Consider the following 26,182-nt stretch of genomic DNA (forward strand, 5'->3'; position numbering starts at 1 on the left):
TTTACTTCTCACTCTGTCGTGAAGCCGTCCACCAGCCCGGCTGTTGCTCGTGCACCTTCCCCAGCAGCTGGGGCGTCCCCACCTCTGGTGTTTCCGGTGTGAATTACTTGAGCTCTGTGCTTTGAAACCAGCTTAACAAGTCCTTCACTAAGGAGCTCCTGAAGGGAAGCTCTGGCCAAGGAACCGCAGATCTTCCTTCTCCCAGAGACCACAGCTGGGCTTACCGGCTAATAGCGGGAACTTCCTTATCAAACTTGTCATATGTCACTTTGTCAAACAAGATTAGGTGATTGAGCTTGTCCCAAACTGTACCTTTGGACCACTTCTTCTTATTGGCCTTGCCCCAGAGTTGTTCTCTGGGTCTATGTCTTTCTCAGTTAACTTTCTAACATCTTTCTTCTTCCTGTCATCCTCAGAAGGAGCTCAGAGAAAAGTTAAATATCATTTTTATATGTAAACCTTCCTGTACCTTGCCTTCCTCCATTTTCTCCTGCGCAGAAATACTCTTCTTATTTTTTGTGTTCTCATGCACTTTATTCATACCTCTTCTAGTACTTATGCTCCTTGTGTAATGGTTAATATTTACATGTTTGTCTTCCCTTAGTAGACTGTCAGCACCTTGAGGGTAGGGGTACCTGATTTGTTCTCAGTACCTGGCAGATAGTAGGTTCTCATGAACATTTGATGAATGAACTAATACATGTAGCCTAAAGCAGCCACTCTCTGCCTCTTGATCAATCAATGGAGCAGATGGGACAGACGATTGTATGAACAAAAGCCATCAACCATGTCCAACAGAAGTGATTTACTGTGTATCAGGAGGCAGCAAAGTAAACACTATCTCAAGGGTCACAGCTGTTTCATTCTGCCTTTCAGCCAAGAAATGCCGTGATTTAGTTTCTGCTCTTACCAAGCGTGAAGAAATAAAGTCATAAACAAAAAGTGAAGGAGTGAGGAATTACTGAGTTTGGATGGACAGGTCAATCTGCTTGCCCACCTGTGGCCAGCCAAGCATGATCAAAGAATAATGTATTTGCCCCTTCTATCCTTATTTTACAGTCTTTATTCTTTAACAACAATGAAAGGATCTTCAATGAGCAATGTAGCCTGGACCCTGACATCACTAACAAAGTCAGTTTTATACACAGATGATAGTTGTACTCCCAAAATTGTTGTAGGTGTATCAAAATTGATGCCTCAGATAGAAGCCTTTTTTGCTTCAGGTTTTTAAATTCTAAGACTGCTCCTGTGTTATACCTATTTCAACAAGGGATTAGAAGGCTTTAACAGATTAAGAATTAATGAATATTGAAACTTCTAGGATAGTACACATGGTATGTGCCCAATAAATGTTTTTGTTTCCCTTATTGTCCTTTAACAGTTGACGTTCAATAACAAATCACTGAGCCATAAGGAAGGCTGCCCTGGTGGGTTGGCTCAGTGGTAGATGTCAGCCCAGCATGTGAAAGTCTCAGGTTCAATTCCCAGTGAGGGCACACAGGAGAAGTGACCATTTACATCTCCACCTCTCCCCCTCCTCCTTCTCTCTTTCTCTCCCCCTCCTGCAGCCATGGCTCAAATGGTTTAAGCAAGTTGTCCCTGGAGGCTGAGGATGGCTCCATGGCCTACCCCGCTTGGGTGCCGAAATAGCTCAGTTGCCTAGCAACAGAGCAGTGGCCCCAGGTGAGCAGAGCATCACCTTGTAGGGGGTTTGCCGGGTGGATCCCAGTCAGGGCGCATTTCAGAGTCTGTCTCTCTGCCTCCCTGCTTTCCCACCTCTCACTTTATAAAAAAATAAAAATAAAATAAAAAGGAACACTTAGAGGAACAAAGCCAATGTGGTAGTGAATATGTGTTTTGTTTCAGAAATTTTACATTTATTAAACTAACATACATACATAATAAGAGTTCAAGCAGTATGAAGCAATATTAAATGAAAAAAAAATGTGTTCTTCTCTCCCCATCTCTTAGCACAATTATTCTAAATAATATGTTGATATCTGTTTTCCCCAATATATCAACTTTAAATAATAGCTATAAACTTAGCCCATGAAAGATTAGGAATTTAATTTATTTATACTACTTCTTCCCTTCTAATTTTATCTATATTTTTTTCATAGATCTTCTATTGGCTTTATTTATAGCTCTAAGTAGTATATATATTTCTATTTTTGTCATCCTTTAGGTTATCCCTTGATACCTATCATTTAAATAATTACATTTTAAATTTGCATAATCTCATACCCAGTGTTTCATTGATAAACTGACTAATTGGTGGGGGAGGAGAAGCTGATTTTTTAGCATTTGCCTATTTCTGTGAGTGATTTCAATCTACCAACTTGACTTTACATTCCCTTTTATAAGTATAATATGAATCTGATGCTTTTTTAATGGTTTAAATTTTTAAAAAAAAATCAATAAGACGAATTTACAAAATTATGATCACATAAATGTTATTCAGTATACAACCAATATAGTGACTTCCCATAGAGAGTGATATGTAATCTTGATGGGAAATAAAGTAGCTAATCAAGCAGACTAGAAATTTGCAGTTCTAATTGTATTTTGGAAATAATTAAATCTCAATCTGAAGGACTCTTCCAAAATTCAAAAAAGAAAATACGAGATAGCAGGAACAACAGATGCCAGAAATTACGTGCTAACTTTTACGTAATTCTGACTGCAGAAGCGTGCTGCTTGGCAGAACACGGGGAAGGACGTCTGGCTGTCTTAGCGTAAGGGTTACCACCAAATGAGAACAAAGACTAAAAGTTGTCGCCTCGCCATATAAAAATGACCCCTCAAAGGGAGCAATCAGAAATATGGGTCTAGACGTTTAGCAGGAATTTGAGTGGTGTGAAACAAAGGGGAGACAAGTCTGTGATTGTGTAATAACATGTAAAATAAGCATTCCTTCCTGGGAAGCTATTGGCAACTGCCGAGCTGTTGCTTTTCTAAGTCCATGTGAATACCAAGGTGCAAAATGGCCTATCTTCTTTGACTCCTTTTTCGCCTACCAGTCTCTGTCATTTGTTGGACCAACGATATGATAATTAAAGTGTTTTATTTCTTCACTGGTCTATTTTATTTGTTTATTTATTCATTCATATATTCATTCATTCTTTCTACAGTAGTGGCTAGTGAGCACTTGAAATGTGACTAGTACAAGTGGAAAGGAAATATTTAATTTTATGTCATTTTAATTCCATTTATATGTACTTAAAGGCCACATGTGGCTAGTGACTATGTACTGGCAGTATAATTGTTAAAGCCACGGACTAAGGAAAGACCAAGATCCCTCCACTGGGAACTCTATTGTTTGCCCTGGGAATAAAACAATCTGTTCAGCCCCTGCTTGGAAAGTCCTCTTTGCCCTGGAGGTCTGGGTCATATAGTCAGAGAAAGTAAGACAGTCAACAATTTTATGACCTCAAACCTGTACTGCTAGAGGCTGAATATTTTAAGGCTGCAAGTCAAATAATGTCTCTTTCATTTTATCCTTTTATTGCTCAAAATCATGCTACATTTTATTTGGGTTCACATTTGTGCTATGATGTGCTTGCCTCTATCTCTGTTATTTCTGGAAATTCTGAATGCTGTTGCTTTACCTGGTGGGCAGAAGGACTAAATGATTCCAGTGGGTTTTTATTGCTATATGTTTAATGGGATCCACCTTTTATGAAGACACTATGCTCAGGGCCCTGTAAATTTCTCCATCAAATTAGACCTCTTGCTTTCTTTTCTTGCTTAACAGCAGGCGACTTAAGTTCTCTTGTCGTATTCTGAGTGGATTCATTGGCGCACTCAATAAACATTTGTTGACCACCTACGAAATGCCAGATACTGTCATAAACACTGGGAAATCTGTGGTCAACAAAATCAAGTCCTGAACTCATGAAGTTTATATTTCAGCAGGGGGACGCTGGTTAAACGAACAAAAAGAATATGTCAGGCAGTGAAAATAACAAGCTATAGGAATGATCCCTGAAAGTACAGTCTTAGGCAGTGAAAATAAAGCAAAGTAATGGAGATAGAGAATGCCATGAATGGAGAAAGAGATGTGACTGTTTTCCACAGGTTTTTCATGGAAGGCTTTATAATAAAGCCTGAAAGAAGAGAGCCATGTGAGTATTAGGTGAGGTACATACAGAGGGAACAAAAATGGCAAATGCTCACAGATAAAACTGTTTGGGGTGATGAGTTGAGCTCTTTATTTGTGGGCAGAATTTGTCAACTGGTCCTAATCTGTGGGAATAGGAGAACATAGTCAGGACACCATACAGAAGGTTTTAACTCTGGGGTAGGAGCATCTTTATTAGAGGTCCTAGTTTTAATTTGGCAGAAGGCCTTTGTTTGAGAAGGAAGATCAGGACTGGAGCCTGATTTACATTGTGTGTGTGTGCGCGTGCGCGCGCATGTGCGTGTGTTCGAGGTGAAGGGGTGAGACAATGCAGCTAGCTATCCTGACCACAGTTCCCTAATTACTTGAGTGTCTCAGCTTCCTTTTCAACTACAAATTTTTGTGTTCCGAGCTATTTACATTCTCTAGTCTGATTTGTCAGACAAAACAGTCCATATTGCTTTTCATATTATAGAAATTCCCCAGCATCTCTAATGGCTCCATTCTCAGATTGAGGCTATATATAGATTATTCTCTATTTACTAACATTGCAATAGATTTTGGAAGGAAAGTAAGTCTACCTTGAACTTGAAGTCAGAATTCTTATGGGCTGATGTGGCTGGAGCATGAGAGAGAGTGTACAGTCTTGACTTCTGTGTTCTGAAAGTCCTACTTCATGAGAATGATAGTGACTGGACAATTATAGTTTTGTTATATGTGGTATGCTACGAATTGATGCTGTAAGACTAAGAGTCGGGACCGATTGAGTGAGTGCACGTGGAGGGTCTGTAGGTCGGTGAGGTCGTGGTTAGGGCTGGGAATGCACACTTCAGTAACAGTGATTCAGTGCGATCAACATCAACATGAAATGGAATCCACCTGTTATGAAGACACTCCCTCAAAATACAAAAACATCTCAAATGAGGGAATGTATCTGAAGAGTCTTGGGTATTTAGTGTTAAAAGATTATGTTTTAAAGTCTTTCACTCATTTTTCCTAAGAACGGGGAATCTAGAGGTGGGCTAGCTTACTGGTGGCAAGTGAAGGAATGTTCCAGAACTAGATTGGGGTGAAGGGAGAGGGGTTGAAATCTATCTGTTAAACCCAACAGCTTGTTAATTTAGCAGTAGCCCCCAGGCCTGGAACACTGGGAGGAAGCGGTCCTCGGGGATTTCAGCTCAATTAAATGCATGTGTGCTGATGATTATTGTGCGGCAGTCCCAGCTCTGCCTCCTGAGGTCGGAGAGACAGGAAATGTATTTTCCTGCATGTGAGGAGCTTCCAGCTGGATAGGGAGCTGGTAGAAAGAAGAAATGATGACTTTGTCTAACTTTTCTATATCAAATTAAAAAATAAAGGAACCACATCTTATAAATATAAGCTCACCATTACAATATTAACTATATGTATATTAAACTGTTTTCAAATCACATGTGATCAGACTCAGTTCTGTCAGTTTCTGTGAGAAGATATGCAGGCCATTTGAAATACCCCAGGGTGAAATCTATTGTTTGTGTGACTAAGCCTATAAAAAATGGTAGGACAACAATTACTCATTAGGCATATAAAGTGTTCTTTGCTGCCTTGTAACTAACTGAGAATTCTGAGCCAACACCCACACACTCGTATGTATATATATGCCTGGCCTCCCTTCTGGGTTCATTATTCATCCATTTAACAAATCTTGTCTACTGAGCAGCTACTCTATGCCTGGCACACTGTGCTCAGCTAGAAACACAACAATGTAACCACCTGATGTGATCCTCAGCATTGTGGACCCTACAATCTTACTTTTCCCAAGAAATTGGCTCTATTCCTGTCCCCAGCATCCTGGCCACCCAATTTTAGTTTTTCATTTAGCACTGCCCCAGAGTTTGACCCCATCCTTTTAAATGACAATGAATCATCTTACTGCTGACACCTGTCGTGAATGTCACTGCCTGAACAGTTCTGCCTCCTAAAACTAATCTTACTTTAGTTGCTCAAATACTTCCAAGACCAATCCAGTATTTATTAGTTTATTCACCATTTGTTGAATACACTATTTGTTAGGCACTGTTCTAGAAGCATGGTTCAGACTCTGATTTGCCAAATCCAGAAATAAATAATATGATGATTTTTAATTAACAAGAACCTTGCTGTTATAGTTTTGTTAAAGACCAGTTCTTTAAGGAGAGCTACACTAGATATTACACTATTCACAAAAGCAAGAATAATGCTTTAGTCAGTCATTTAATGAGGACTTTTATTTGAAGAATTTTCATCTTTCCTGGAATTATCCTATTTCTCAATCCATCTGGATTTCCAAGTCCTTGCTATTTTTCCACTTTCTACTTTGATTTCTTCATAAGCTAGTTCCCCACTGAAGTAGATCTGAAATTCTCCTGTCCTTTGAACTAAAAGGGTAAGGTTATTCCAGATTTAAATAATTGGTACCACATATCTCTGTGGAATACAGAGATCGAAAAGTCCTTTCTGCCCTTGCTCTCATTAATTGTTCTTATATTCTGAGGAGAGACCTTTAGGGTCAAGTTCAAATATAAATTATTTACTACATTCTTAATATTGTTCTATGAAAAAAAAAAACCCTTCTATTGGGAGACAGTTTCAATTCAACTAAGGCATCATGGGAACTCTAAAAGCAGAAGCTTGAAAGATTCAGCATAATGTGGTGATCACAGGCAAAGAGGGGAGAGGAGGAGGGAAGAAACGAACTTGGAAAATAGGGACAGACAGGCATTGAGAAGAGAGAGAAAGTAGCTTCTTGTTGCTCAGGAACTCCAAAGAAGGGCAGATATTTTGTTCATGTGAAATGGAAAGTATAAGAAAGCTTTTGAATATTAGAACTGGATTCTATTAAAATACTGCAATAGGTTAAGTGGTTCAAATTGTTTTATCTTCTATTTTTTTTTTTCCTGTATTTTTCTGAAACAGGAAACGGGGAGAGACAGTCAGACAGACTCTCGCATGCGCCCAACCAGGATCCACCGGGCACGCCCACCAGGGGGCGACGCTCTGCCCACCAGGGGGCGATGCTCTGCCCCTCCGGGGCGTCGCCCTGCCGCGACCAGAGCCACTCTAGCTCCTGGGGCAGAGGCCGAGGAGCCATCCCCAGCGCCCAGGCCATCCTCGCTCCAATGGAGCCTCGCTGCGGGAGGGGAAGAGAGAGACAGAGAGGAAGGAGAGGGGGAGGGGTGGAGAAGCAGATGGGCGCTTCTCCTGTGTGCCCTGGCCGGGAATCGAACGTGAGACTTCTTCTGCACGCTAGGCCGACGCTCTACCACTGAGCAAACCGGCCAGGGCCTGTTTTATCTTCTAAATACAGCATCACCCAATTAGAAGAAAGATTCTAAGGAACTATTTCACAATGTTATCTATGCAATAACCTGGGGAGATGGGATCACTAGGCATTTTTGCTTTTCTCCTTATAATTTTCTATACTGTCCACAATGTGCATGTTTTCTTATAAGAAAAAAAATCAATACTCATTTTTAAAATGAAATGCTCCCTTCTCTCTCTGTCTTCATAAACCATCACTTTCCAGTTTTGAGTAGCTCTAAGTTTACTGCAACAGGAAAATTTTATGGTTTCAAGTGAGCCTGTAACTGAGATGATGCCTTCCATTCCAATTTCTCCCCTGAAAAAGGAGTGTGGAGAGATGTTGAGTCAGAAAATGTGTTTCTAAGCAATTCCCAAAGACTGTGTAGCTTGTAGTTTTCCTCTCCTTCTGAAGAGCGAAATAATATGGTCACTTCTCCACAGCACATTCTTAGCAGAGATCAATTGGGTTTATATTCTCCTAATCAGTTTTCCACATGACTTCTAGAATAACTATTCCAAAATATTACTATGTGTGTACCACTGTCTTATTTAACATGGCTCCCCTTTGTTTTCAGTATGGTTGGTAAATTCTTGAAGTAACATAAAAAATCCAATATGTCCTTTCTACCTTTCCTGCCTCATTGTCCATCTTTGATCTCCTTCTCCTATGAACAAGGCTATATGCATCCTGGCCTACTTTTAGTTACTCCATATGTCATGCTTTGCATTAGATCTGTGCTTTTCTACTATTAATCTTTCCAGAGTTCCCAAAATACCCAACAGCCACTTATCAACATAACTTCAACATCTTCTAAGATATTGCCACTTTGAGAAGACCTTCTATAATTTTTTCAGACTAGTATCTGCCTCTTATATGTACTGACATAGCACCCATGTTTATATCTTAGTACTAGCAACACTGAGTCCTTTCAGATTATGAACTGTTTGAAAACAGGGATTGTGTCTTGACTTCTGAGTAAACGGCACCATGGACAGTTCCTGGTAAAGCCTGGACGCTCACTTAACTTTTACTGATGAGTGATGTTAGGAAAGGGCCACATTTTTCCCTCCCTCCTTCCCTTCCTTCTTTCTTCCCTTCATTCTTTCCTTCCTTCCTTCTTTCTTTCCTTCCTTCCTTCCTTCTTTTTAAATTGAATTTGTCAAGGGTTTCCTTTCAATGTTCCTGCCATTTTATAGGAACTATATATCATAAATTTATAGATTATGGGTTTAATTTCTGAGCATTACATAACCAGGCACATCCTGTTAACAGCATTATAGTTAAAGACTCTCCTCCTAGCAAATATCATTTTATCATTTGCCAACAGGTCTAATTATCATGCTGACAAGGAGACTAGCCTGGGTCCCTGCCCTCTTTGCTTTTATCAGTAGCACACTCTTGGCAAAGAGAGTTAATAGACCTCAGACCAGCTGCTTTAACTTCTGTCTCCCTCACTTTATATCAAAATGTGATTCACTACTCATGATAGAAAGACAAAATTTAATGCCCTAAATGGAGACATAAATGAAGGCACTGTTTCTGTGGGTGGTCCGGGGCTTATTCTGTTTTTTTCTGGAACTTTATTGGTTAATGCCCCCCCTCTTTATTTTGTACCACAAAAGCAAAATAGTTCAAATTATAAAATTAAAACTTGTTATTTAAAACAATTCAAGCACTATAAAATATTTAGTGAGGAGATAACGCAAATCATATATCATCCAACATTGCTGTGATAAAGTGTTAAAATTTTGATGTATATCTTTTCAAAGTAAATGGGCTCATATTATAGATGCTGTCATGGAATTTTATTTTTGAAATAAATAATTTATTTATTTTATAACATGTACCCAAACATGTTGTCAAAATACAATTATTTCCTTGAAAAAATTTATTTTTATGCAAGAGATTTCAAAATGCCTAGTGGCAAATAGAGTAGAATACTAATAACTATTATGTCCTGCTAATGGGTTACCAAAATTAGAAATCACAACCTTATTTTTTATATATATTTTTAGAATAAAACTTTGTAATTATATGAAGACTTTATAGAAAATAAAGCTGTGTTGTTGATATGCTAGCCATTTGCCACATGTAGCTTCTTAAATTTAAATTAATTAAAACAAAATCTAATTAATAATTTAGTTCCCACAGTTGCACTAGCCACATTGTAAGTGCTCCATAGACACATGTTGCTAATGGCTGTAGCATTAGACAGAACAGACATAAAACCTTTCCATTAGCTCAGAAAATTTTGTTGGGGAGTGTTGGTATAGAGCTCTGATAGATATGTCACAATTTAAGTTTTATAAACAATTTGTTTAATACCAAGTATGCATCTGATGTTCTGTTAAACCTTTTTCACTTTTCTCATTTGTTAATTTATTTAATACTCAGCAAAAAAAAAAAAATCTATGAGATAAATTTATTGGACCAGCTTTTCAAGTAAAAACAAATGGGGACTTGTGGAAGTGAATTGATTTGATTGAAAAGGTTGTAAAATCAGTTGTACTCTGTCTAACATCACGATATTAGTAGCTCGTGTGTTGGGGCCTTTGGCCTTGTGAATAGGCTGTTGGTTTTCCTTGTCAGAACAGCAGGGAAATCCAGCTCTTTGCTTCATTCCATGTTGGGAATCAAAACTCAGAGACACACATCACTACCCCCTCAGTTCCTCTCTGTGGCCACAGCCCCATTCGTTGACCTAGAGTAGACTATTGGGCTGTGGTCTTCAGCCACCCCCCTGAGGTCTTGAAGTCGAAGCTTCTCAACATTACTCACCAAGCCCATCACAGTCTTGTCTGAACCCAACTCCCCTGCATATTTCCTCCCCCCCTCTACTTCCCAGCTTGCATGCCAGTCATATCAAATAATTCCCAAAATAGTATCATGTTGCCCATTTCTTCACACATATTGCTCACTTGGCCCCTTTTGTTCTTTCAACCTATTTAACTATCAGTGATTTGGAGTGTTCAGCTCACGCCCTGCCTTGCCTAGGATGCTTTACTGTAACCACAGAACTTGACTCAAAGGCCCCACCATGTTCTTGTGGTGCCCTGTTTTTAGCTCTTCCACAAATCACACTTATCACACTGTAATCATTGGTTCACTTGTGTGCTTCTCCATCGACTATAAACTCCTGGAGAACAAGCCTGTATCTTAATCTTATACAACACCAGATATAGTTATAAATGTTCAATGCCAGTCAGTGGGACATTTTTTTTCCAGATATGAGATGTCATATTATCCAAAGATAGGGAAGTAGAAAGAGAGAGAATCCTCTCATAGGCAAAATAGATTTCCAAGGATCAGAGAGTCTCCATCTAGTTTTCACAAACCATGGGTCCCTCTTCTCTAAAAACAGGTAAGGAGAGTCTCCTGTCTTTGCTGGCTCTAATACTAACACGATAGCCAGGAATACATTGGCTGCTTGCTTCAGAATGTGGGGAGAAAGAGGACAAGCCCCATGCAGAAGAGCCTGTAGGGAGGTTCCCAAGAAGATGGGGACAGCACACTTCTCAGATAAACTTGTCCCCCTCGAAGGTTGGGAGTGAACCCCTTCTCATGTGTGAGAGAAGGAGGCTTCTTCTTTCCATCCCCCAACTCCCAGCCACACTGTCTGCATCTTTCAAGAATTTCCCCATTCACTCCTTCATTAACTCTCCTCTGTGCCAAATAGAGCTGGCTTGCGGTGACACCTGCCATAATGTGTCACAGGCTGACAAGCAATCACTTTGTGAAGGGGACTGCTCTGCTACAGAATACACATCAGACTGACACACTGCCTCTCCCTGATGGGGAAGAGCAATTCTTCCACATCCGGAGGTCGAAAAAAATTGGTATGAAATGCCAGGTTCCTCCAGCAAGATGATGCAAAGAGGGACGTTATAGCTGTGGAGGTTTTGTAACTGTCATTCACACTCTGGGCCTTGGGATGCGTGACACGTGGTTATGATAATTACTTGTCCTCATCTCAAACATATTGATTCTTTTATCCATGTACTTATTTATTCATGCCTTCAACAAATTTGGGGATACTTTCTCAAAGAACCAGGCACTTGCAGGAAGTACTGAGGGGACCAGGAGTAAACAAGACATTGGCCCTGCCATTAAAAACATCCCATTCAAGCAGGAGCCGAGGGCACATAAATATGATTATAATACCAGGAGACAGGGCTTTAAGAGAGTCTGACATGAAGGACTATTAGGCAGAGCACAATGGAAGAAGCTACTCATGAAGCCTGAGGGAATCAGGGAAGGTTTTGAGAGGGAAATGAAACAGGAGCTGATTTTTGAAGGATGATGGCATTCCCGGAAGAAGTCCTTCCTGGCAGGGCCAGCTGCAGGTGCAGAGGAGGTCCGAGTGAAGGGGCACTGGCCACAGTGCTCTGTGGTCAGAGTGTGTGATAAGTGAGTAGAGTGACAGGAAATGGCATCAGACAGGCCAGTGGGGAGCACAGTATGCAAGGCCTTTGACTCTCGTGTTGACAATGGGCAGTCATCAGCTCAATTAATTAGGCAGGGTTGAGCACAAGCCGAGATTTTCAGGTGAATGCTCCTCAACTTTGTGGAACCAGAAACAATATTAGGTAGGTTTTTTAAACTTCTGCATATTAAAAATTCTAAAATGTATATACACACACAAAATATCTAATGGTTTATGTTTGTGGGTAGCACAGGTATAGGGAAGCTTCGGAGACTGAATCTCACTTTGCAGGTTAAAGCAGGTCATAGCAGCAGAATAGAGACAAAGGCGGGAGATATTAGAATCCTGGAGTTTGTAAAGCATGGTGGGGAAGAGGAGGGCCAGAGACACCAACCAGGGACAGAGAATAATTGCCTGCGATGTCTTCCAGTAAGGACTGATCTGGTGTCAAGACACTACTGCAGGGCAAGGGTCTGGCAGACATGGCCATATGTATACGAGGAAAAGGCCATGGGATGAGGCTAGAGAAACATGGGAAGCACAAATGGCAGACTCGGATGTGCTGATCGATGTTGATGCTTTGCTTAGTGTACACTTGCTTAGATAAGGTATGTCCAGTGAAACTTGAGTGTGGGGATAGAGAGGGAGATGAGAAAGATATTGCCAATAAGATGGCTACATGGGTCTTCCTTTTATCTCCTAAAGGATATGGCCAACCAGGAAAGGCAGGAATACTGTCTAAGATTATTCCAGGTACTTAGCAGCAAAAGCATCAGGATTAGACAGAACTAAGTCAGTTCTACCTCCAAGTCTCTGTCTCCTCACTTATAAGATAGGTGTGAAAATACTTACCTTTTAACTTGCCTGAGAGGAGGAGCTACAATAATGTATGTGCAATGTTCAGCCCCCTCCCAGACATTCAAAAAATGGAGCTATTATTTTACACAATTTATATGTTTTCTAGGTAGCACAGTTCTGGGCACTCAAGAAACTTAAATATATTCTTTGGCATGACTTCTCTTGGATTGCAAGTACATCGGAAATTTAAATTAATCTTTTGCAAGTATAAGGGACATTAAGTGTTATCAGTGGTTGGTATTGAAGGTGATAGTCATTTGTCAGTAATATTGACCCAAGGTAAACCAGTCAGGTGTAAAGAGGTATCACTTTGAAATGATGTGACAAATATGACTCCATCACTCAGGCGAGGAGACAGTAATAGGGTCACTGGACTGCTCTGACACTTAGTTACCGTAAATAGTCATTGCAATCCCAATAAGTGGGATTCCTTAGTCATTTGTACAAGCTAGGGATTGGGGTATGAGTTCATGTTAAAAATAGCAGTAAAATTTGTGCACCTCAAGCATCCAAACCTAAGATAGAACGACTACCTGAGAAATAAACATAGGATTTGAAGCAAATGCAGTAAATAGGTGTCGATGCTCCAACAAAAATGTTATTACATCCTTAAACATTTCTTTGAATATGTAGAACACTCATGTTAGAATTAGTCATTGGTAAGTCTTAAGTATCCATCTCTAAAGGCCAGCAAATTTTATTTAAATTTAACCAAGAGCAGGCAAAAATTTGACATTCTTCTATTACTCCTTTGGCATTCAGGCTTATGTTTAATTCAGTGTTTTATAATTTGCAATGAAATAAACTTCATTCTATGAAAAATTTACAAACTGTGAAGCAAAGGAAGTACATATATGTCTGGTACACAATTATATTATTAGCTGCTTAAAAAATTGTTTCTGTGCCATGAACTTACACTTGCATATTAAAAAGGGAGAGAGAACTTAAAATTAGATGTTAAAGAAACAGAAAGGTTTGTATTCAATTTTTAGATCACCATATGTAACTGGAGGTTCGTTGCCTGCCCAACATTACTCTAGAGACTGTGTGGACAGCACAGCCTCCAATGTGCTGTTTCCTGGCCTCAGGCCCTTACCTCTAGTTCCCCACAGTATCATGAGAATTGCCCTTATAAAATGAACATGTAATTCCAAGCATTGTTTCTTTTTGTAACAACAAAAAAATGTTAATGATTATATTTCAAAAGTCACCATTAAAAAACAATAACAACCAATGTAAGACAAGCCACAGACTTGGAGGTGATTTGCCACACATATAATCTTTTTTAGAATGTATGGGTGTTTTTATCTTCAGGGATGCAGTCCAAATTTTGTAAATAAGAAAAGTCCCATTTTAATATCCATGTGTGTGTGTGTGTGCGTGTGTGTGTGTGTGCGTGTGTGTGCGTGTGTGTGTGTGTGTGTGTGTGTGTGTAAGGAAAAGGAAGAGAATATCCCAGATAAAGGGCTTCCCTTAAGGAGATGATTAGAAGTTGTTATAGACATCACTTCTGCATACATCCCATTGGCTGGAATTAATTCATGTGACCACTCCTAGTACAACAGAGCCTGGGAAATTTGTCTCCAACCAAAAGCCCAGTGGAAACTGGGATTCAGGGCCCCACATGCAGCTGTGAGGGTTGTGGTCTGAACGAGGGTGCCCACTGAGAGACCAGGGATGCTGATACCCAACGCATGCTCTGCCCACCAAGCCATGAGCCTTCTTCTCTACACAAACTTTCTCTGCTTGTCGAGCTCTATGCCCACAAGACTGTCTCTGCCCTAAGGAGACCTTTTTTCTAATTTATGCAAGGTGACGTTTTAGGCTGACTATAGTCCTAGGGATTTTTAATTAAGTATATTAGCAGTCTATGCCGTGTATTTTCTCTTCACAGAGTTCATTTCATTTCTAGTTCGTGGAGCTGAAGACTGGAGAAAGAACTAAGGAATAGACATCATCCTTTTCCTCCATGTTCTTTTCCATGTGAGTGCCGTGCCAACCTCGCCTGCTTTAACCCCAAGTTGAAACTTTAATAAAAATTAGCCCTGTAAATGGGCTGCCTCACATATTTTTCCCACTCTTTCATTTACCTCCTTTGTCCTCAGAAGTCTGGCATACTTATTATTCATATGTTACATATAAGGAAACTGAAAATCAGAGATATTAGGTAACTTGTCCTAGGTCGCACAGCTTCTAAGCAATTAGACATGAATTTGGTCCTAGGTCTATCCGACTCCAAAGTCCTTGCTTATTTATTATACTGCACTGCCTATTAAGTTACTAGCTCCAGTACTTTGTGATAAAAAATGAACTCCTTGTACTATGAACCTTTTTACTAGAGAAGTTCCAGGAAACAGGACATCACCAGGGCCGCACTGTCATTGTGGTTTACACTTCCCAGGAACTCTCTCCAATAAACATTTCATTTAAATTTAATAAAATACTTAATAGAGCCATAAAGGTTAATTACTAATTAAGGGGGAAAATATGACTTCACTTTGGTGAACATGAGAAAAATGAATCAACTTCATTTTGCTGTTCACCCAGGATTATACAGGTAATAAAGCATGATTATGGATTTAACATGTTAATTCCCAGTGGATTTAATAGCAGTGCTGCAAAATATATGACCAATCGCTAGCCCATCTGACAAGCCTTCAGACAGCACTAATCAAGATTAAATCACTTGGCCCGCACGTGGATGCTGTATATCTTTCAAGACGAAATGACAGTAATTTTTCATCATGGAGTTATTATAAATGCCTGGTGAGAGGATGAAAGATGGGGAAGGGAAACGGGGGGCATACAATCTATGATCTCCATCTGACACCTCACTTTGTAGCTGTTTTTTGAAGAAACTAGCTTTCACTTCTTTTCATAATTTTAAGATCCTCTCTAGGATAGTATTGCTGGCTCTAATGGTTCATCATTTACCTGTAATTGGTAGACGTTGGCAGAGTCAGCCCTTTGTAGCACTAACATTCTGTAGTTCAACCACTCTTTCTGCTTCATTTAATTCTTAAGAAAGAGGATCCTAAATGGTACTATATTTTCTTTATCATGAATTGTACGACCTGGTAGCCATAAGTGAAAAGTAGTATATTATTTTCATTACCTGAAGGTCAAGAACAAGAACAGGGATCTGAGAATGATGGACCATGGGCCAAACCTGGCCCACCAAACTATTTTTATAAATAAAGTTTTATTGGTACAGACCCATACTCTTTTATTTACGTGTCATCTTTGGTTCCTTTCATGCTGCAGTGGTTACCAGTTGTTACAGAGATTGTGTTCCCACAGAGCCAAAAATATTTGCTATTTGGCTCCTTATAGAAAAAGTTTATTGATTCCTTATCAAGAGATTTATTTTTTTGAATTCTAACTTAACTAAAATGTGGTTATTTTTAGGGCCCTCTGTTTCCCCATTTAAATAGTCAGTTTTAAACTTTAATTCCCAATTTCCTAAAGTCTCACATCAAAACTGCTTCCCACCTCACATCATGATGGTGAGAATTAAATTTGGGAGCATGTACTCCCAATATTTCGCAACAAGGTCCTAAAAACATAAATAAATTCATTGCCTCCATGTTCCTCCAACATGTGGTTGTTGCTGTTTTAACAGGAGACAGTACAGCGAGATGGGTAAGAGCATGGACCCTGGCTCGTACCGCTTGGGCTAAGCACCCAGCTCTGGCACTGTCCATGTGTAGCCTTGGGAGAGTTCCCTAAGTCCTCTGCACCTGGGTTTCTTTATCTGTGAAACAAGAATCATAATAATATACCTTCCTCGAAGTATTCTTGGGAAGATTAATAGAAATAAGCACAGCAATATGTTTGGTATAGTGTTTAGCACTGTGATAGTGTTTAAATGTCAGCTGCCGCCATCATCATAATCATCATCATCATCATCTTCTTCATCCTCATCATCCTTAGAAGAGCTTAAATCATATTGGAAAGAATTAGCCCATTTCCTACTAATTAAACAAATGAATTTGCTTTAGATAAGCGTGACATGTGGGATTGTTAAATCTAAGCACCCCTTTGCTCAAATCGAGCAAAAAGAGCTCTCACCTACTTTTTGAATCCCAATTCATTTAGCTCTCCTGCGTCTCAGTTTCCACCTATGTAGTATGGGGTTAGCACAACAGACCTATCAGTGAGTTGAGGATTAAACAGCTGATACATGTGAAGGCTGTTGTCACTGTCCCGGCATACTGCATGTGCCCAATAATTGATGGTTTCCTCCTTATCTCTGTCCCTCTGTTCCCTTTATGGTAGCCCGACCCCCTAAGTGTCCATCCTGATTATTTATGCTTGAACTGCCAGTCACAGTTTTCACATCACAATTGCCCGTTCGCCCTCCGTTGTCCTTTGGCTTCAGTTCTTGTGGTAGGTCAATTCCTGTGTCCAAACCAACCTGTGTCCTCCCCTATGCCAAGTCTTTACTATAATAATAATGATAATAAATGATACAAATATATATATAAGTATATTATCTTTATATAGCACCAGATATACGGTATATATATATACGTATATTATTGTTATATAGCACTATCCGTCAGGTGCTGTTTTAAGTATTGTACATATACTGACTCTCATAACAACCTTTGAGTTAGGTGCTATATTATCCTCAGATATAGATGAGGAAGTTGAGGAAAAGTTGTTTTAAATAACTTGCTCAAGGCCACAGAGCTACTGAGCATAGAATAAGGATTTGAATCCAAACGGCCTGGCTCGGGAGTCTAGCTTCTAGCCACTCTGCTATACTGCTTCTTTAAATACTTTGTAAACACTCTGGTTAAAGTTGTGTTTCCTAAGGCTATCTTTGTTTGATTAGAGCTTAATCCTAATGAACTTCATAAACATACCCACCAGTGAATTTCTGCCTGTGAGTTTATATTCACGTATATTCCATGTGTAGAATAGTTCATGTGCTTCCTACACATATAATGTATAAGTTATATAGTTTGTCTGTCTGTCTACCTATCTGTATCTATCTATCATCTATCTATCTATCATCTATTATCTATCTATCTATCTATCTATCTATCTATCTATCTATCTATCATCTATTATCTATCTATCTATCTATCTATCTATCTATCTAATTTATCTATCTATCTCTATCCATCTAGGCCACCTACCTACCTGCCTATCTAGATTTCTGAAGAGGAACTCCCTCAAGGGCTATAAATAATGAACAATTACATAGATTCTGTTTAGACTACCTCAATATTTTTGTTCAACCTAAAATTCTTTTTATTATAGTCATGACTGTTGGCCAGTACCTGCTGGCAGATATGTATTTTTAAATTTTGGATAAAAGCATAATTTCTAGCTGGAGTTCAGCCCCACCACTGTTATTTTAAAGAAGTGTTTCTCAAAATAATATGCACATTAGTCACTGGGGATAATATTAAAGTGAAGTTCTGATTCAGGTTGGAGACTGAGGTTCTGAGTGTTTGTCCAGTAGAAAGTATCATGTGATGTAGTACATAGAATATTTCATATTCATAGGTAAGTAGTTGTAGAAGGGCATCCTTTAAAATCTCCTTAAGAATTACCTTCTTTGAGGAAAATTGACTTTTAATTTCTATACAGGAGTGTGATTGGAATGGATCACACTGGATTTCATGGCAGGGGCCCTACTTGAGTCACTTTTTTCGAATAATGGCTCTTTCAACTGGAGATCCTACTCTATCCATATCTAAAATTTTGTTCAGTGTCCTTTATCATGTATTCGTCCGTTCAGTGTTCACTAAGTCCCTCCTGTGTATCAAGCTGGCCCTTGTCTTAAGGAAGCTCTCATTCTTGGAGCAAGATAAAGGGGAAGATGGCCTCAGACATGTAAGATAAAACATCAAAATAAGTATTTTAGCTATTACAGTAGAAGTTTGTGTGGGAGCACAAAGGGAGTAATCGTACACTTCTAACTGCGTGACATTCGGGAAAACATCAAATATAGCTTCAATGAAAAGGAATGGAATTCTAGAAAGTAAGTCTGGACTAAACAACAGTGGGGCAAAGAACATTCTAAGCTTAGAGGTCGGCATGAAGGTGGACAGTTGCCTGGCTTGAGTGAGGAAACAACATCTCTCTGAAACCATTCCATCATGGGTCCTTGGGTCACATTTGGAGGGAAAAAAGCAAAGAACTTGTTACAGTAGACAGTAGAACCTGGGGAGGCTTTACAGGGTTAAGCTGGGGAGCAACTGATCAGTCTTACCTCAGCAGCTAGGCTGCTGCATCTGTTCTTTGCTTATTTTAACACCAGGCACTATTCTCCTGAGTTCTTGATAAATACGTGTCTTTGCAGAATCTTCATATTTTAAAATGATTTTGCATAGTGTTTGGTACATAAAAATAATATTGATACCATATTTGTTTGTTATAAAGCCTAACATAAAAAATACACCTGTCAACTCCCTGAGCAGTTTTACATTTAAGCATTTCTGAAACTGCTAAAGGTGCCTGTTTTCAGAAACTGTATAACTTACATGAATAAATGATATATCAATGAGAGAAAAGTGCCTATGGCAATATCTTTAAACAGTGTCCGTAAATTTTACTTAGGGTTACTTAATAATATAATAAAATTTGTTATCAGAACATAGCAGTACAATACTTCTAGTAGCTCAGTAGTTGCTTTGAAGTGACTAACTTAATTAATTAGCTCCCCCCAAATCAAAGATTTATAGAGTGTTAAAAATTAAAAGAAACCTAAAAGATCCTCTAGCAGAATGTTGCCAAATCCAAATTATATTACAGGCTAGCCACCAACTCAAAATCCACCATAAATGCCAATAATGTGATAACAACAACAAGAACAAAAAATGGTCTAGGTGAGTGTGGAAGGTGAGTCCAGTCAAGCTCACTGACATGAAGCATGAGAAAATTCAGATGTAAGGCAGCGATACTGTTTTATAGGACGTCGGATTAGTGGTTCAGAAGTAATCCAATCAGTTTTACTTTATGTGAGTGAAAACTCAATTGCAGAGACACTAACTTACCCACAATCATGCAGTTCAACAGTACCAGGCCAATTAGAGGAAATATGTTAATTGAAAACCTACTATAGGGAAGGCACTGGAATGATTGTTTTGAAGGAAATATATTTGTCTAAAGCAGAAAAGTTACAGTCTATTCTATTGATTAGAAAGGAGGTATGCAGATATAGCGATGTGTATTTGTATGTTCTTGTCCTTGTGCAGGGTATATATGTAGGTATGTCTTTTTTATGTGTTTTGTCTTTTAGGACAAAACAATACAGGAAAAGATTGGGGCCAGGGGGATACAACATGGAACTGATGCAGAATTTTGGGAAGGGAAATTGCATGAATAAGTGTCTATACTAGAACAGTGTTTTCCAATTGCAGATCCACAGACCAGTCAACCAGAAATTTTGTGCTGGTCCATGAAAGAGTTAACCACCCTGCATGAATATTATAGACCCAATTATCTTAGTCAAATTCACTTATGCTCAGGGTGATTTCTGTCTTAGCTGTTCTCAAAATAATTCTTGTATTCTCACTGGTTCCCAAGTGTGAAAAGGTTGAAAACCACTGCACTAGAATGACCATAGCAGTGTGGAGGATAATCTAGAGAGAGAGCCCAGAGGCAGGAAACCCAGTTAAGAGGATAAACTAATGGTTCCAGTGATTGTAGCTGTGGGGATTAAAAATACACATTAGCTAAAATATGCATGATAGAAAGATTTAAGCTTTAACAACCCATTTTTTAAAATATTCCCACCTGACAGTGACTCAAGTATCTTTAGAAAACCTCATTTCTCCTTACCTGCCTGTCATTAGATAATAGAATGTACCGCAAGGAGTGTCAGCCCAAAAAGCACCAGAGTCAAGGGGAGATGTGAAAGCTGACTCGGCTTCAGAGTTTCAGCTGACGCACGTGCCATAGAAGAGACTGTGTGAGCTGAAGCACATGTGTTGAAAATAATTCACCTGCATCCTCCCATCTGGCTGAGATGAACCTATTACCATCCAAAGAACAATGCAGAGTGAACTTGGGAAAGAGGAATTGATTTTTATCTTTATAAATAAGTAGAAGCAACTCTTTAATACCTTACCCTGCATGATTATATTAGTATCCTGGGTTTTGAATGGAAAAAGTATTTTCAGTAGCAGAGAAAACTAGGTAAGGGTCATAGATATATTTGAGTTAGATTTGAAAAGCTCAGTCAACCATGATAAGCTGTATAAACACAAAGCATGGGCAGTTAGACCTACAGTTTGGCTCTCGACTCTGTTGCTTGTTATGATACGATCTCTTTGAAAGTTGTTTTTCTCATTGAAGACACAAACATAAATAAACCAATCTTATTTATTTGTTTTAAAGATAAGATAACATAGCATGTGTGTGAATGTGTTCACCACAGAATATGAAAGATAGAAGATAATTGAAAGAGACCAACAAGAAAGTAGGCAATGTCAAGTTGGGTTTCAGATCGGTGACTCTGGAGATAGGGCCATCTGGGTTCGAATCCAGACTGCAGCTCTTACTAGTTTTGTGTCCTTCAGCAAATAACATCAGTAAGCTTCAATTTCCTACAACTATAAAATCTGGATTCAAATAGTAGTACCTCATAGAGTTGTATGTGTGTGTACATCTTACAAATAGTAAACTCTCAATATTAATTATTGTTACTGTGATATCATTGAATTGTTTTTGTTTTTCTCACCCAGAAAAGTTAAGTTGTTGTACTGTTTAAAGATATATTTTTGGTTCACTAGCAAATTTCTGTGACTCTAATGAATTGGAATCTTTGAGTTAAACGGGAATTTATAAAACATCCAGTCAAATTTCCCACATTATGGGGACCCAGCCAAACCCAAACTCTTCCAAGGATGACAGCTCCTTCTCACAACTGGCCTCTTCTACCATAGGTCTACCCTGATATAAACCATATGACCACACTTATAGAACAGACTTTCTTTGATTAAGCAAAAATCACCTCCCTGTAACGTTCTCCTTAAACGAAGCAAAATTCATTTTCCAAATCACCTAGAGAAATATACTTTCCTAGAGAACATCTAGGAAGATATTTAGATATTCATTTTGTTTTTTTCTACCCAGAGAAATTCTCTATATCTGTGACTGCAGTCTAGCATCATTGACCCATACGTATGCTTTGGACAATTATATTTTACTTTTTTTTTAATGGTAAGTACAGCTAAATTGGGTGACCTTGGACCACTACAATTGATTTTCTTTTCCTAATTTCAGGATTTTCCATACATTCCCATGAATTTTTACCATGAAAGGTTTAGCTTACGGCTGATAATGAACTGCTCATCGAACTTAATGAAAGTTCGGAGATATATGTTATATATGGCAATGTATATCACTGAATGTACTGGAACACATTTTTATCTGTTACACAGGTTTTCTAACAGTTCTGAAAAATAGTTAAGATACTCAAGAGGCAGCTTTTAGAGCAAAATATTATTTAAAATCTATGAATTTGAGTTTTGAGTCCTGTGCTGCATTTAGGTGCTTCATGACTGCTGTTGACCCAGAAAAGCCAGTTTTCATTCCTGTTCACAACCTGGCATCTGGCTCCCTTCTCAGTGTATCTCTGAATTTCCCAGTTAGACTGCAGGGAAAGTGCTGGAAAATATTATTTTTATTTTTTGTTTTTTCAAGTTGCCCATTTTTCTTGATAGCCCTTGTAAACCCCTTCACCTGGAAAACTCCTATTCATTCTTCAAGATCACACTAATATGTCACTTCTCCAAGAAGCCTTCAGATACCGCCCCACGAGCATCACTGCTCCCTGTCTGTTCTGTCACAGACTTCCACTGTTCCACTTCATAGTGAATTGCTTGATTGCAAGTGATTGGAAATCGCAGTTTAATAAGAGAGGCAGAGAGGAAATGCATTGACTCTCAAAATCTAAAGAAAAGTTAGAAAATAAGACCATGTGAGGAGCAAAAAAGAGGTAGCTCAAGTGTTAGAAAACCCAGGTCCTGACACAAGGCTCTGCTTCATGGTTTGCCTTCCTTGGTAGCTTTCTCCTCTCTTACCTCAAAATGACTTTCTTCACAAGTTGATAAATAGAGCTCTAAACACTCATCAAACTTTAAATTTTTTACCAACTGCCACTGGGGAGGGGGAATGACCCTTTTTGTTAGAACGAGTCTGAAAATCTGAGGGGAGTACTATGATTTGACCACCACTGGACTCATCAATTATGTGACCAGAGGGGCAAAATACTATGGTTAGCTTGACTTAGGTATAGTTACCACTGCTGGATGAGGTTACAGTGGGTAGGCAGTTAGAGTTATCTAAAAACATGCCATCTTTTAATGAAGATATCTAGATGTCTGGGTACATGGAGGTACAGTTTCCGGGGTAGCAAGATAGGGGGTAGTGCTAAATATCCCACTGAAGTTCCTTTTTTCCTATTTATTTGCATATATTTCCAAAACTAGATTGTGAATTCCTTGAAGGCAATAACTACACCTTAAGACAGTGACTATGCATTTTTATTATCTGGGTCTGGAATATATATACGTATATATTCATAATAACACTTCTGTTTAGTTATACATAATATGCATAACTTGTGTGAAGTAACATATGACCCTATTAGTGTAGTCTCTGTGGTGTTTGCAACTTCTGGCAGCCAATCTCCATAGTTAAATATGTAACCTAAGAAAATAAGTCAAATATTTGAAGAATTGAGTTTATAAGGAAAGATTAGATGGACATAATATTTATATGCATATATGACCAATTTAATAATATGCATTTGTCTCCAATAGAAACCTTGAACTTAATCATTGGGTGTTTATTTCCAATTACAAAGTGAGGGGATGCATCTTTTTAGTCATCTTCTCCAGATTACACACATCCTCTCAAAGATCCTGGGTGGTGAGTTGGAGAGGCAGATTTGCCTTTCAGAACAATTTGTACCTCTGTGTTTCTGATACTTTGTCTCTTTTCTGTTCATTCTCTGCCTAGTGATATTTCTGCAGGCTCCAACCCCTTTTCTTTTGGGGTTGCCTCCTGCAGGCTGGTACACACGCAGAATGACTGCTCACTTGCCTTATGGCATTCAGATCCCCTGCTTGATCACTGACTTCCTCAGCGGTTCGCATATCCGGAGATCGACATTTGTTGTTTTTGTCCCTAACCGCTCTTGTTTTTCTAGCTCTAGGAAATGTGGTTCTTTTCTTCATCTCTTGTCTGCTTGGGGATCTTTGTTTCTCAATCTGTAGGCATGTGGGACTATTACAGTGGCTTCCAGCTCGGGAAGCATCTTCACTTTTAGAAGGACACCTGGGCTTCTTCCCAGCAGTTGAAAGAAGCTTCCCGTATTGGACTGTGGCTGAACAAGCCCTCTGATGGTTTGATTCATAGCAATGCACACCCTTTTCTTTTGATATCTCGCAGCGTATATTCTGCATGCGACATGTACTTCTGTGTCTTCCTCTCAGAGAGGGACGACTCGACTCTCTACTGACAGACCTCTCTGTAAGTCTGACGCACCAAGATCTGGATCTGCGAGGACGAGACCTGAATACTCTTCTGCGTCTTCTGCTGGCGTGTGAACCAGCTTCTGCAAATTGGGAGAGAGGTCTGCCGTTCACCCTCTTTATTCTAAAAGACCTCAGCTTCCTGCCATCCCTCAGAGAAGAAAGGTCATTTTCAGAAACGCAACTCCAGGAGGGGTTCCTCTTTATGGATTTGTAACTTATCAAGGATCTTCCTCTGGGTAGTCGTCTTTGAAAGATCTTTGGTGAAGAATCTGAGCATCTGTTTTTTTCTGCATCTTTCTTGACATTCATATGCTGGTCAGGGCTCAATACCTTTCTTTCTCTTAGACTGTATTTCCTTTGCTTCCCCTGATTAGAACTTGCTGGGGAACTGAAGGTGTGTGCAGCTGTTTCACCCTTTCCCAGGACATGACCAGCAAGCAACTTGTTCTCTTCTGTCTTCCTCTCTTGAACATGTTGTTTGCAATTTGGTAAGCCTGGGTCCCTTTCCTCTGGAATAGCCCAGTTCAAGAGCATGTTATTAGTAGAAATTGAGCCTCTATGATCATCTACTTCTGGTGTGTCTTTGATCCAAGCATGGGATTTGCTTGCTGTTTTATGATGGACTACTGGGATTTCAGACCTCTTCAGGGAGGAATTACCATTTGGAAACTGTTTCAAGCCTGATAGAAGGCTCTGCTCATTCCATTGGCCATGGGTGTTTTCAGACGAACTTGTATCATGTAGACTGGCCAGTAGAGCCTGATCCTTAGGCAGATGCAATTCAGGAGCCAATGCAATGGACTCCTTTTTTACCCATGGCGAAGCAGAATATTGATAGATGGCACGTTGGTCATAAGTCTCCATGTTATAAGATGAATGAACAAAACTGATAAACTCATGCAGGAAATGGTGGGTGTGTTGTTCAAGATAGGGTTCGAGGAGGTGAATAAAGGATTCGCTGTCCAGATCATGTTCTGTCATGTGACGGAGAATGGTGTTCAGAAGGGTGTTCACTGTGTAGCTATAATCTCCATACACAGCTGTCAGTTCCCGCTTCAGCCAGGGGACCAGCCGGCGTCGGCAACCAGGATTTCTCTTGAAATAATTAGCAGAAAAGTGCTTTTCAAATCTGTGGCCTTGGACATGTGCCACCCATATTCCAGAATTATATAGAGCTCTTCTGAACTTCATCACCACCTGATCTCTAAAGTGTCCCATGGACATGGAGTTGGGTGGAAGCATCCTGTTATCCCCAAACCCCCTCACCAATTCTTCAAAAGTCAGCTCTCTCAAAGGTCTGATTTTTCTTGCGATGCCCTCTGGGTTCAGACCACAGCGATTATTTTGAGAAGACTCGACATAGCTCCCCTCCTCTGAGGAAAGACTCACTGTGTCTTCTCTGCGGTCATTCTCTGGCCTGGCGCGATGGCCGAGAGAAGGGCAGCACTGCCTGCCAGATGAAGGCTTGGACTTCTTTTTTGATCTTGAATAGAAAGAGTCATTATTGTCACTGTTGCTGGACCGAGGATTGCAATCAGACTCACTGCGGGCGCTTTCCAAGCAGTTAGAACAGTCACAGTCAGATGAAAAATCTGATACCATTGTCCTGAACAGATTATGTTGCACACTCATCTGGGAGAGGAACTGACTAAAATCAATTTTTCATCTGTCATGAAAAATATCTATAAAAAAAACTTTACATGCAAATTTCTGGACTGTGTTTGTCTCCGTGCAGTAAATTCTAGAATAAAGTTAAGAAACAAACTATGCCCTCAAATTAATAATAATGTGATCAGTATAACCCAGCATAGACAAGGCAGTGAAGATTCCGGCAAACCGATTCTCTCTTTCTCAAATTAGTTGTGGCAAACTCTGGAAAGCAAATAGAAAGTCAACATCAGCTGTTAAGTAGCATATCCTTTAACCTAGCAATTCTAACTCTAAAGATTTTATCT

The 26,182-nt window shown here is 39.4% G+C and overlaps 1 protein-coding gene and 1 pseudogene across 1 annotated transcript; both read right to left on the reverse strand.

Annotated features, from left to right (window-relative positions):
- Positions 1-8: 8 nt before the first annotated feature.
- On the reverse strand, positions 9-15,883 carry LOC136391261 (small ribosomal subunit protein eS25-like; annotated as a pseudogene).
- Positions 15,884-16,594: 711 nt separating this feature from the next.
- On the reverse strand, positions 16,595-25,829 carry LOC136391262 (E3 ubiquitin-protein ligase Topors-like). Its single transcript, XM_066362823.1, has 2 exons — positions 23,794-25,829; positions 16,595-16,661 (listed from the first exon to the last, which is right to left on the reverse strand). The coding sequence occupies exons 1-2, from the start codon at positions 25,827-25,829 to the stop codon at positions 16,595-16,597; spliced, it is 2,103 nt and encodes a 700-aa protein (XP_066218920.1).
- Positions 25,830-26,182: the final 353 nt, after the last annotated feature.

The sequence above is a fragment of the Saccopteryx leptura genome, chromosome 2 (genome assembly GCF_036850995.1).
Source record: "Saccopteryx leptura isolate mSacLep1 chromosome 2, mSacLep1_pri_phased_curated, whole genome shotgun sequence".
Taxonomy (NCBI): Eukaryota; Metazoa; Chordata; class Mammalia; order Chiroptera; family Emballonuridae; genus Saccopteryx; species Saccopteryx leptura.

Coding starts and splice junctions, on each gene's coding strand:
- LOC136391262 (XM_066362823.1), bottom strand. CDS start 25,829: ATGGTATCAGATTTTTCATCTGACTGTGACTGTTCTAACTGCTTGGAA. Junction 16,662..23,793: donor GGGGATCTGAATGCCATAAG/GCAAGTGAGCAG, acceptor ATATGATTTAAG/CTCTTCTAAGGATGATGAGG.